This window comes from Ciconia boyciana, chromosome 1 (assembly GCF_034638445.1).
Source record: "Ciconia boyciana chromosome 1, ASM3463844v1, whole genome shotgun sequence".
In the NCBI taxonomy this organism is placed as follows: Eukaryota; Metazoa; Chordata; class Aves; order Ciconiiformes; family Ciconiidae; genus Ciconia; species Ciconia boyciana.
Window position 1 is genome coordinate 14,318,876 of NC_132934.1, and position 12,554 is coordinate 14,331,429.

Genomic DNA, 12,554 nt, shown 5'->3' on the forward strand with positions numbered 1-12,554 from the left:
ATTTCAAGGCAATTCACAAGATGTGGTCTACCAAGGATAATTATTACTAATTTTACAGATAAAGAATAGTTTGTCCAATCCAAAGTCACACAGCAGATAGCAGAGTTCATTGTAAACCGAACAAACAACAGTGGTGGGGGGGGAATGTGGCTTCCCAAATAACAAGGATTTAGGAACTCTACTATATTTCTAAAGCCCCTCAAAAGAGGCTGGTATAACTTTCCTCAATTTGACAGTTGCAGCCATACAGGAGAACAAGGCTCTGTAAATACCTGATTTTAGACTGATAGAAAAAAAAAAATTAGGATCCTATTAACGAAATGAAAAATTTTAAAATTTTACTCACAAATTAAAATCATACATTGCATCTCTTACAAACATTTCATTTTTGATGCATTTTCAACAAAATCAAAGTGATGTCAATGTCTTACACCCAAGCTGCAGTCTGGGGGGAGGGTGTCTCTCACCTCATTGCTGGGGAACTTTCATGATCTGAAAGGGAGAGATACACAGTTTTGCCACATAACTAAAAGCACCATGGCAGGCTACAGGATGTTCATTTAAACTATGGGAAAGGTAGATTCAAAACCCATTTCCCAAGAAAGTGCCCAGACCATTGTGCTATGCAGGACTCTGAAAGAATTATTTTAGCAGGTTAGACAAGTAGGTTTTTTTACCAAGCCTCCGTCCTGTGCTATCAATATAAACCTGTGGTCTGTATAAAAGCCAGTAAAATTCCAGAGATCATGAACTTACAGACTATGCGTGTGACTAATGTTTGTTTAATGTTTAATCTGTATTATGAGTAACTTCAAATACGCTTTAGGGAAATAAATTGTTCAGATTGGACTAATTAAACAAGAACTGGTGTAAAAATCCTTTAGTCATGCAAGTTATTTGGCTCTTGACTGAGCTATGAATGCACAAAGACATGTCCATGTAGCCTTGCTTTGGGGCACAAGGAGAATGATATAGATCATTAAAACTGCATAGGCACTACGTGAGAATGGCAAAGGTGGGTGTAGAATAAAAATAAGGAATTACATGGCAACTGTCACCTAGAACTGAAGTATTCCATTTGGTGTGATTAGTCACGCGAAGTGCATGATTAACTATTAAAGTTGAGACAAGGCACAATAAAAAGAAAAGCAGGAACCGAAAATCAGTAACATAGAAAAGAATACCTCAAACTGACGGGCCCATGGGAGCTCCTTCCCTACCTCCCTGCCTCGGTTTAGATTTAGAATTTGGGACGTTATTCAGAACACCAGGCTTTGCTTTAGGTTTTCAGAACAACCAATCCAACAGTTAGGATCCTATGCACTGAAGGGGGGGCGTGTCTTAAGTTCCCTTCCCTTCACTTAGAAAGGTTCAATAAAAAGTAATCAGAATCAGATAACAGTGAATTTTAACTGTGATGTGCCATACAAATCATGAATATTCCAGGTAACTATTCTAAGCAGTGCTAGGCAAAACAGGAAGAAGAAAGTGCTGCTCGCCCTCTTTGGTTTATGACTCTATCCTGAAAAATGTTTGGAACCAAAACTATATGTGTGTTTCAACATGCTTTGGGATTTAAATCATATTCATGAATACATCTATTCAGTTAAAAATTGTTTTAGGAAGAAGGGGCTGAGTGTCAGTGAAGCTATTGCTGTGATAAACCTCAAATTGGGAAAAGGGCTGTTTTTCACCTTTTCCACCTGCTGTGGTAAAATTAGAGTCTGGTGTTCAAAAGCAGTTTTAGAACACTCAAATGTTAAGAAACAGATGTTAGAAGACTATTATAACACAGGGCTAAGTGATTTTTTCCCCCCAAAGAAAATCCATGTACAACAAGGAATGAAATTAAACTGCATAAGTGATCAGCACACATGCATTTCATCACTTTGCTTACATACGCTAGTTCTGAGGCAGGAATACTCACTGAAACATGCTACTCTTGCAAGCACTACCTACTTTGCTCTGCTATTAATCACTCGTGATGCAAGCACTCCCACCCATTTCTGAGAACAGTGTAGGCAGTCTGATAACTCACAGGCTTCAAGCTGCCCTTATAAAGTTGTTCCACTTTTGCATACTTCCTCATACTGCTAGTTTCTCTGCAAAGATGAAGCTGCTCATTTACTTAGTCTTGCTGAAGACAGCTCTCCTTGCTTTAACAAATGTCTTTGCAGTTGTTTTAGAAGATGAAGAGGATGCTAAAGAAGGAAAAGTTACCGAGACTTGTCCTATAAAGCTCAAAACTAATCGGAAATGTGATGAAGGAGGGGATTGTCCATATCAGATAAACCTGCCTCCAATGACCCTCCAGTTACCCAAAGAATTCAGACTGCTTGAGAAGACTCTCAAAGAAGTACAGACCCTTAAAGAAGCAGTAAACAAGCTGAAGAAATGCTGCCAAGATTGCAAGCTGCAGGCAGATGACAACCAAGAAAGAGACAGCAGTAATGAATTCCTGCTACCTAATGCAGAAACTCCAGGAGAAAACAGTAAAATCCAAGATAACAGAGTAAAGGAACTGCAAAGCAAAGTTAACAGAATGGCAACCAGCTTAAAAAATGCAAAGAACCAGATTCAGACACTGCAGGGTCGTTTAGAGAAGATGAGCCTCATTAATATGAACAACGTAGAACATTATGTTGACAGCAAAGTTGCTAATTTGACGTTTGTTGTGAACAGCCTTGATAACAAATGTTCTTCTAAATGTCCAGCAATGCAACCAAGACCCGGTATGTAACCTGTTAATTCTTACTGCCTGTATAAGCTTTCTGTGTATTTTACAAATATTTGGTTAAAATATAAATTTTAACCAAAAAATGTAAAATTGTTTACCTAATAGCTGTGTTATTAACTTCACAAGTTAAGTATTTGCTCTTTTACTGTTTATACTCCTGTAAAACATTTCAGCTGCCACTAGAGGGTTACTGAGAGCTGCAGGTGTTCAGTTCCTCCTAGAATTGGACTTTATTATGGCATTTAAAACATGAATTTTCAAAGGACTTTTTTTTGCAATTCAATTAGTAAACGTGAAAAATTAACTTTATTTTACACTGTACTACCCTTCATTAAGGATATTAAACATCAGTGAACTACATGTACTTTCTCCTTGGATGAGAAGCGGTAAATTTTCTCTAGGTGTGCCTTAAAAAACTGCATAGGTTTTTTTCCATGTGAAACTGCAACTATTCTGAAAAGGTCTACAAGACATTATTAAACATCAAGTGAATCTAGTAAAATGTTTAGTTTTTAACAGATGGATAATAAAATAATTTTTCTATCATCACAGCAAATATCTGAAAGGCTCAGCTAAAAAAGCTTATTAAGAGTAGTTCTCAAGTGGGTAACCTATGTACCATCATTTTAACACTAAACCGTTATCACAAATCTAATATATAAGCAATATAAAACAGAAAACAGGTGTTATCACTGACAAACACTTTTTTCTTTTACTTTTTAATTGTCCTAATTAAAATCAAGAAATAGAACTAATAATTTCTTTCTAATGTTGACTGTTATTAAAGGAAGATTGAGAGGGTTTTTAAAATCATAGTTTTTATATCACATGTAAGAATCTTTGAAAACAATAAATATTCACTAGATTGTCAATGTATTCTACCCCTTAGATATCATACATATGAAGATAGGGCTCTCTAGAGATAAAGCAGAGAAAGATTAGGCTGCATGACAGTTTTTAAGCCTCTGTTGCTTAGCATTCAAGTTTAAAATAAAACTGTTCTTCTGTCTACCGTTATTGAAAATTGAAGGATCTGCAGATGGTACAGTGTATGTACAGCTGAAATTCTTGAAAGTGTGAAAAGAGCAAATGAATAATAATAAAGCTAATGCTTTTACTATATCAACAATCAGCTTAAATCAGATATAAATCAGTATAAATCAATTACATTAATGCAGATATAAAACATTCACAAAAAGAATGAGTGATATTTGGTATATTGATCATGGGCAATGAATCAAATTCGAGTACAGTACTTCATAATAGACTAAACTAAGTTTAGATATTTCTCACATTTCTTACTGAAATGTTGGGTACTGTTCATAGCATATGACCATGTAGATATTCCTTATATTTTACAGTAAGTGATGCTAAAAGTGTTTGTAGCAGCATTAAACATTATGAAAATAACATTATGAAAACTAGCAAGGATAACAGGTACAACTTTTTCCTATACAGGAGCTATTCCTGCATTCACTGAAAGTAATAGCAAAAGTTTATTTAAATAGGAGTTGAATTCGATTATAAAAGCATTTTATCTGAAATGTATATTCTCTGTCAATATCTGCTCTGAAACTTAGTCCACCAAAGATCTTACACAAAATTCAGTTAAATAAATGAGAATCTATTGTGGATTTTGATTTGGCTTTTAAGCCTTTGATGCCTACACTTTGTGCTGTCATAGATGTCCACTTTTCTGTACAGGCAAACAAGGAGTCCTGAGTCTTATTCCCTGCTGCAGCCTGAGAACACTCCTCCCTTTCACGAAGTAGTTTAATTGTTTAAATTTTTCTAGGAAAAATATGCAATTCAAGCCTGCAAATGAACATGCCCATAAATTCAAATCTGCAATAGGAATGAACATTATGGTTTTGACACTGAACTCAGAACTTCTGAGAGCTCTCTGTATCGCTTACTTAAGAACATAGAATTATAATACCATGCTGTTGAACACCATGTCATTACTGGATGACATTGTGGATCAAAAATGGATTTTCACTCTGCAGGAAAAACCTGGGGGTATTTTTCTTCTGTGATCACCCATCAGTGGAAAAGGGAAATCTGCATCACCCATCAGTGGGAAAAAGCTGTGTTAATGGTAGATGCTAAAACTTTTCCTTACTGTAAGGCCAGCAATGCCACATACACAGGAAAGCACTGTCACTTTTCCAGCTTCATCTTTCTAGGAATCACAATATTGCTACAATAGATGACACACTTTTATTACTTTTTCCCTTCTTCCTAAAGTAGTCAACACTAACACAATGAAACATTCCTAACGATGTTATATTCTGTATCAAATGATGTCAGCTGAACAATAGCCAGGTTAAAGTAATTTCCATATGGGCAAAGCTTTTTCTCTGACATCCTGCCAGATGAAGATTTAAATTATAGACAGAGTGTGATGGTATACATTTAAATACAAAAAGCAGCAAGAGTGTAAGCACGAAGCATTACAAATATGGACCAAAGAAATCAGGCTGAATTTACAGGAGGTAATGAAAGGATAAAGGGAAGGGTAGAGAAAAGGAGAAAAGGGAAAGCAGACAACCAAAATGCCCCCATATTAGGCAGTTTTGATACAAAAAGTCATTTAAATGGGTTTTTTTGGACAGCTATCTGATGCAGAGATCCTAGGTGGCATCTATTATAGATTAAACCTGATGGAAAAAACCTGTTTGTCCCTAGAACTGAAACTGCTGTAATACTATTTCTTATGTGGAAGTCTCTCCAATCCAAGTTCTGTATGTCACATCAGTCTGGGTAAAAATTGTGTTTATTTTAAAATTTAAATTATGTTTATTCTAACACTATCTGTTTTTCCACCAGTTATACAAATAATGCAGAGAGACTGTGCTGATCATTACACAGCAGGCAGAAGGAGTAATGGAATCTACAGGATTAGCCCTGACCCCAGAAATGATAGCTTTGAAGTTTACTGTGACATGCAAACACATGGAGGAGGCTGGACAGTTCTGCAACGGCGTCAGGATGGTAGCACTAACTTTAACAGAACCTGGAACGACTACAAAAATGGCTTTGGAAACCTCAGCAGGGAGTTTTGGCTGGGGAATGACAAAATTCACCTCCTGACAAAGAGCCAGGAAATGCAACTGAGAATTGAACTTGAAGATTTCAATGGTATCAGAGAGTACGCAAAATACGAACACTTCTACGTGGCCAATGAATATCTCAAGTACCGTCTAAGTGTTCATGGCTACAGTGGCACAGCAGGAGATGCCCTTCACTACAGCAGGCATTACAACCACGATCAAAAGTTCTTTACAACTCCAGACAAGGACAATGATAGATATCCTTCAGGAAACTGTGGAGCATACTACAGCTCTGGCTGGTGGTTTGATGCATGCTTGTCTGCCAACCTCAATGGCAAGTACTACCACAAGAAATACAAAGGTGTTCGCAATGGCATCTTCTGGGGTACATGGCATGGCATTTCTGATGATATTCCCAGTGGATATAGGCAAGCCTTTAAATCGGTAAAGATCATGATCAGACCCAAAAGTTTTGTGCAGTAATTCTGCACCTTTCTCTTAACTAGTTTGCATTGGATTGCACTCAAAATCATACTTACTCAGTATTATACTCAGAATTCAAGTATTCAGTTATGTTTGGCATAAAATAGTTCTAGACAAACCAGCATACTTCCACATAAATTTTTAGAGATGGTTTGACCCATATAATGTATTAAAACCAGCATGAATGTTTCTGAATAGTTATTGCTAAAACTTAGCACAGGTTAAGCCTTGGTATCATTATGTAAATATTCTAAACATTGCTTTTGGTGCTTTTACTGACTGTGATATACCAGATTTTATGATTTAAAACTTTTAAATCGTCTTCCACAAATTGTGTCTGAATGAACACCTACATTTTAACCTGAAAATAACTCAGAGGTATAACTGATAACATATAAATTCATCAACTATTAGAATGAAAATTAGTCTCTCTGAAACAGCCTGACTTTTTGTATCATCTATCCTTCACAACTTCAAAGGTATACCATGGCAATATCAATATAAATGAGGAAAAGTACTACAAATTATTATTTTTGAAGGACTAGGAAACAGAGGGCCACATGGTTTGCCCAAAGACACAAAAAAAGCATTGAAGAAAACTTAGAAAATGAAGATGATTCCTCAAAACTTATCCTCTTTATCAAAGATTATTCAAAGAAGTTGGTGAAAGAATTGAGTAAAAGCAAGTGGAAATAATGTAGAGAGCATGTAATGAAAGACAACATTTCTTGCTCAGTTTGGTTCCTCTGTTCAAGCTCAAGGTCCTATTTGTCATTTGTGGGAGAAAGGAGCCGTTATGTAGCTTATGGCACATTTATACAGGCAGGTAGAGAGGTAGGAAGAAGACACATAGAGAAGAATCCATGTCTTTGCATTAATGCCTCTAAATACGTCCAAAACCAGCTTCCAGCGCCATTTTGCTTTCTCCTGAATCTTTTAGGTAAGCCAGATGTTACAACATGACTCTTGTAGAGACTCAAGCTCTCATTTAAGTACTTCTCACTCTAGGTACCATTAGACCTTAAAATTATAAGAAAGATTATAAATATTTTATAAGATATGAAAAGATTGTGTTCTCCCCATTTTCTGAGTACGCCTTTGGTAGCCACAGAAACATGAACAACCCACTGTCAATTATAAACAGAAAAGAGAATATGTGAAAGACTTTTTTCTTCTAAAATATAACAAATGAAACAATCAAATTTTCAAATACTTCAGGAACTGCAAATTAGAGATACTATTATTAAAGCTCATATTGTAGGTAGCAAGCACAAATTTGACTACACATATCTATTGCCTACTCTAGAAAGGACATGTCTCTATAATTACAGTGCCTAACATTCTGAGTGGAGATGCAAATTATCTTAGCAAGAGGCTATTTTGCTATATTGCTTATGCCAATCTTGAGATGCAGATAAACTATATTAAGACTGTATTTCTTTACCAGTTAAAAGTGTGGTCTTTGCTGGCATAGGCTTTTTGGTTAAAAGAGACATACCAAAAAAAAAAGTATACTCCTGACCTAATACTTTACAAATATGACCTTTACTGTTTTTTGAGATGATAACAAGAACTATTATGGTTACAAGTTATGCAAATGAGCAACACTGGCAATTGCTAAATTGTAAAATAGTAATATATATATTTTAAGGAAGTAAATACTTTGAAGGATATTTCAGTGTGAAGTGTAATTTGGTTTACTATATTTCAATTTTAAAGAGTAATGGAAAATTTTAATTGCAAGATGTACAATCTTTGCTTGAGAACATGTTTTGAAGCTATAGAGTATTTATTTTGGGATAAAAAAGGATCGTCTAAACAAAAAAAAGCAACTTATGAAGTATTGGTTAGAAGAGCAGATATCTTATTGCATATGATTATATTTAATCATTTTGCATGAAATGCACAATTTGCTCCTATTCATTATCTGGTAACTAGCTAAGTATGACTTACAGTATCTACAAGCTTCTACTTGAAAATGTCTTTTTCCTGCTAAGTTGTTAGAAGAGACACTGTCCTTTTTTAATCTTGTTTAAAGGAAACTTCATAAAACACAGAAATTTTAATAGAATAAGAAAATGTCACTAATATCACCTACAAAAGCCTTATCTGATGTCTTAAAAAAGAAAAAAAAGAAAAAAAGAAAAAAAAAGAAAAAAGAAAAATAAAGAAAAATAAAAGGAAAATAAAAGAAAAAAAGAAAAAAGAAAAAAAAGAAAAAAGAAAAATAAAAGAAAAATAAAAGAAAAATAAAAGAAAAATAAAAGAAAAATAAAAGAAAAATAAAAGAAAAATAAAAGAAAAATAAAAGAAAAATAAAAGAAAAATAAAAGAAAAATAAAAGAAAAAGGAACTGTAATGTTGTTACACAAATCTGAATATTACCTGCCTGGAACTGTTGTAGCTGAATCTCCATAAATGCATACTAGTTTTACAAAGTGTAACTCCATTTACTTGTTGTAAGCATTATTTTTGTTTTTCCTTGGTGTAATAAAATTAAGTCATACTGTTAAAACTGTACTACTGTCATAGATGTTTATGGGGACTATCAAAAAAATTTGTATAAATCGTTTTATTGATTTTCTGCAAAAAAAGACATAAGAAAACACAAATAATTTCAGATGGCCAACAAAGACAACTATGAGAGTGCCAGAGAGTATTGCTAGTAACAATAGTTCTTAAGAGATCCATTTTATGACACTTCAGCTGCCAGATAATACCAAAGGCTGAAATCTCAGACAGCTTTTTGAAACTATTCAAATTTTGGAAGAGAAAAAACTAATTGCCCAATCAAGAGTTTACACAACCTGTATCTTTAACAGGAAAGAGGAGAAGCAAACTCCTCTGTTTTTTGTATTACACATAACCTTTCAGATCACATGCAAGCTTCATCAAAGCCTGTGAATAGAAATAATACCCCAAATTAAAGCATACAATTTTTTATACAAACAAAAGCACTCGGTCTCTGCTTAAGGCTTAATAATGCAAAACATGTCTTTCAATTTATGGAAAACATCTATATAACACTAATTTTCGTATGAAAACACTTGTGGTTTTGATCTTGCTAATATTTGTGAATTTTAGTGAAGAGGATTACTAACAGTGGGTTTGCTAGCAAAATTCCTATGGGTTGTTTCCAAAAAATAAAGGCACAAACCCATCTGTTCAATGTGATCAGCCAAGCAGACTGTAATGTCTTGGCTTTCTATGCATTGCTTAAACAAAACCAGGAAAAAAAATGAGAGAAGAAATGAAAAGAAGGTCTGAAAACAGTGATTTTTAATTTTTTTTTCTTCCCTTTTTTATGCAAATATCTGTTTCCTTAATGGTGTTTTTTGGGAAACACTGCAGTCACACTCAGAGAGTGAGTTGTGAACAACAGGTAGTTTGACAATTTGGTGGAAAATAAACTTGCATTTATGTGATTATTTTCAAAGGAAATTAAGATGGTTACCAATCCATACCTAGGACACTGTGTTTATAACTTAAACCAAAATCAAACAAAAAAAACCCTGCCAAATTTACTTAGCTTCTATGACTTACACGTCATAGGAAAATCAAAACAGGAAGGATGTGAATTTAAGTTTTCGTAGAGAAAAAAGATGAGATAAGAACTAAATACTGGCCTACCAAGAAAGAGATTTGAAATACATTTTTATAAATGTGTTCTGTGTTCTTTTTTGCAGGAGATAAGAGAGAAATAATATGGTATATATGGGCCTGAAGACTGACATAAGTTTCAAAGAAAAATGGCTGAGCAATACCATCCACAGGCCCTGCTAAGTGCAAACATTCCACTTACTAAACTGATCTCTTTCATTCACAGCTTTAATGACACTTTTATGGAGTTATAATACTTCTGCCAGAAGTGAGTTTGGCCATCACCCTCAATGGTAACCAAAACCAGAAAACAATGTTTTAAGAAGATGTGTCAAATCCAACCCTCACACAAGTCATGAGAACAGGATATGTATCAATATTATTTTTTAAGTCCTTGTTCATCAATTTTTCTGATCTCAGTAAAAAAAGAATCCATTTGGAAAATAATCAATAACTGGAAAAAAATATCCCCAATTACCTAATTATGTTCATATAATCAAGACAAACTGTAAGTCTAATTAATATTACAGTTCTACTGAAATAGTACACCAACATTTAGAATTACACAGTAGAAGATAATAAGTATGTTTTACACGCTTATTTTTAAGCATTTACATGTAGTTAATGATTTTTATGGAGAAGTAGGATCTACTTTGAGAAACAGAAATTCTAATTTCTTTCTTCGGACAGAATATAAGTGCCCCTCTGCTCAGCTCTGCAGCTCGACCTCCAAGTGCTAAACCTGAAGATAAGGATTCTTTCTCATGCAAATCTTTAAGGCTCTGTTCATTAAGGAGTACTTGCACACAGGTTTTTTGTATAAGGAAACCAGAAACCACCTTTTTAACATTGAAAGTAACCTAATCTGTGTAACAGATGATTCTCCACCACTGGACATTTTTATTGAATGTGTGTTTGGTTAACATTGCTCTGGGGTCCTCACCACGCGGTTCTGCTGACATAAACATCATAAGCCAAGGTCAGGTAGACTCCTAATTTTAGTACAAGATCGCCCTGTTTTGCAATATCAGATCTCAGATACATGTTTTGGATGAGAAAGGGGAAGAGGGAGATGGCTTTGGAACATAGGACAGGAATAAGTTTGTCTTTTTAAGTCTTACGAGTCTCAGAAATTGTTGAGAAAAGGCCAAAACGCAAGAAAATGCTGCAGTTAAAGATTATACCTTCTCCTAGTCTTGCAGCTTTAGGGAGCTGTGTTTCCTCTGTGCGGCATGAAATCTGCACTTGGCTTTCTAACAGCATGGAAGAAACAACACGTCATAAATGCTTTCAAACCTGCTTTTCAGAAATGAACAGAAATACCACCTGCTTTGTGATAATATGAACACACGCAACAGCTTCCTGGCCTTGTTTCCTCACAATGACACCTGCAAGCGGTAAAAAGAATCTCTCAATAGAGAGAGCATATTATGCTGGCTCTGTTCCCACTCCTGCTGTTTAAAGGCATCTATAAATTCACCCCACTCTTCTACAGCTTTTTATAGGAGTTACCACCAATTAGAACAATCAACTTACCTATCACAGCGACTGATCAGTTTAATGTTCACTGTACAAACTATTGCTTGCTTGCTGAAAGCTGTTGCAAAAAACCCCAGACTCTAGCTTACAGACACATTATCATCCCTAGCTGACTCCCCAGGTGACCGTATCAACAAAGTTGAAAAAGGTTTATTTAATTAGCAGTCAGATTCCTATGGGTGGAGGTGGAGGCAACATCTGTCTTTGCTATCTGTGCCAACATATTTATACAGCTTTTTTGTTGTGCCAGGAGCCTTTGAAGCATGTAATGTGGAGTGTGCCAGGATCAGCTTAAGTTTGAAAATGTTTCTTGCATTCAACAGCTCTGTTAAGATTTTTACATCTTTCACAAAGCACATACATGTTTGGAGAGTACTGAAACAAATTATCCACTGCTATGGTTACCATGCAAAAATATACTGATGATCATACTTTATAAGAGTAGAAAGCACACTACAGTATGTGTAGGTGAACAGAAATTAAATTGGTGCTCATATAAAAAAAATAGAATTTTTATCTTAGTCTACCAAGCTAGCTTTTCCAGGAAATCTTTCCTTTAAAGATGTATCAACTTTTTTTTTTTTTAAAGGTAAGTTGTTTACACCTACCATTTAACCTAAGTGAAGAGAGAATTAAAAAACAGCTTGTTAGCAAAAGGAATTGGAAAAAGCTATGTTTTCGAGAGTGGCATTGTTAGATGTTGGAATGCCATTGAAGAAATATGCGAAATACTGATTCTTAGTATTTATATTTGAAAGCTGTAGCCAACCTTTATGCAACTTTCTCTTCTTTCCTGCAGCACAGATGAGGAAAAAGAGAGAAAAAGAAAAGTGCCTTTCCCCCCTTAAACCACATTCAAACACTGAACGTATGCCTCATTCCACGACTTCAAAGCTCTTCCAGTTAGCAGATCCACATGAATCAGCATCAGATCAGGAAAAGCAAAATTTGCTTGAGAAGTCTCTGTCACTATACTGTTCATTTTTTGGTAAATATGGAGATTCTGCTCTGTGTTTTCAGTAGAACCAGGATTTTGGTTAACATCTTTATTAGCACTTCAACCACTTTAGGCAGTCAGGAGTAAGAAGTTCATTAATCTCAGAAAGACTCCAAGTTTCAAAATAGTCATGAAAAATATTCAC

General features: G+C 34.9%; 2 protein-coding genes across 2 annotated transcripts in view; one reads left to right on the forward strand and one right to left on the reverse strand.

Moving 5' to 3' along the window:
* CCDC146 (coiled-coil domain containing 146) overlaps positions 1-12,554 on the reverse strand; it is an 82,751-nt gene that overhangs the window by 56,968 nt on the left and 13,229 nt on the right. The window lies entirely within an intron of this gene.
* Positions 1,985-8,409, forward strand: FGL2 (fibrinogen like 2). The gene is made up of 2 exons (XM_072858834.1): positions 1,985-2,732; positions 5,567-8,409. Exons 1-2 carry the CDS (start codon positions 1,985-1,987, stop codon positions 6,271-6,273), a joined length of 1,455 nt encoding a protein of 484 aa, XP_072714935.1. The 3' UTR covers positions 6,274-8,409.

Bases quoted from the DNA above. Each gene is read 5' to 3' on its own strand.
- FGL2 (XM_072858834.1), top strand. From the start codon at position 1,985: ATGCAAGCACTCCCACCCATTTCTGAGAACAGTGTAGGCAGTCTGATA. The intron at 2,733-5,566 runs GTATGTAACCTG...TTTTTCCACCAG, and splicing joins AGCAATGCAACCAAGACCCG to TTATACAAATAATGCAGAGA.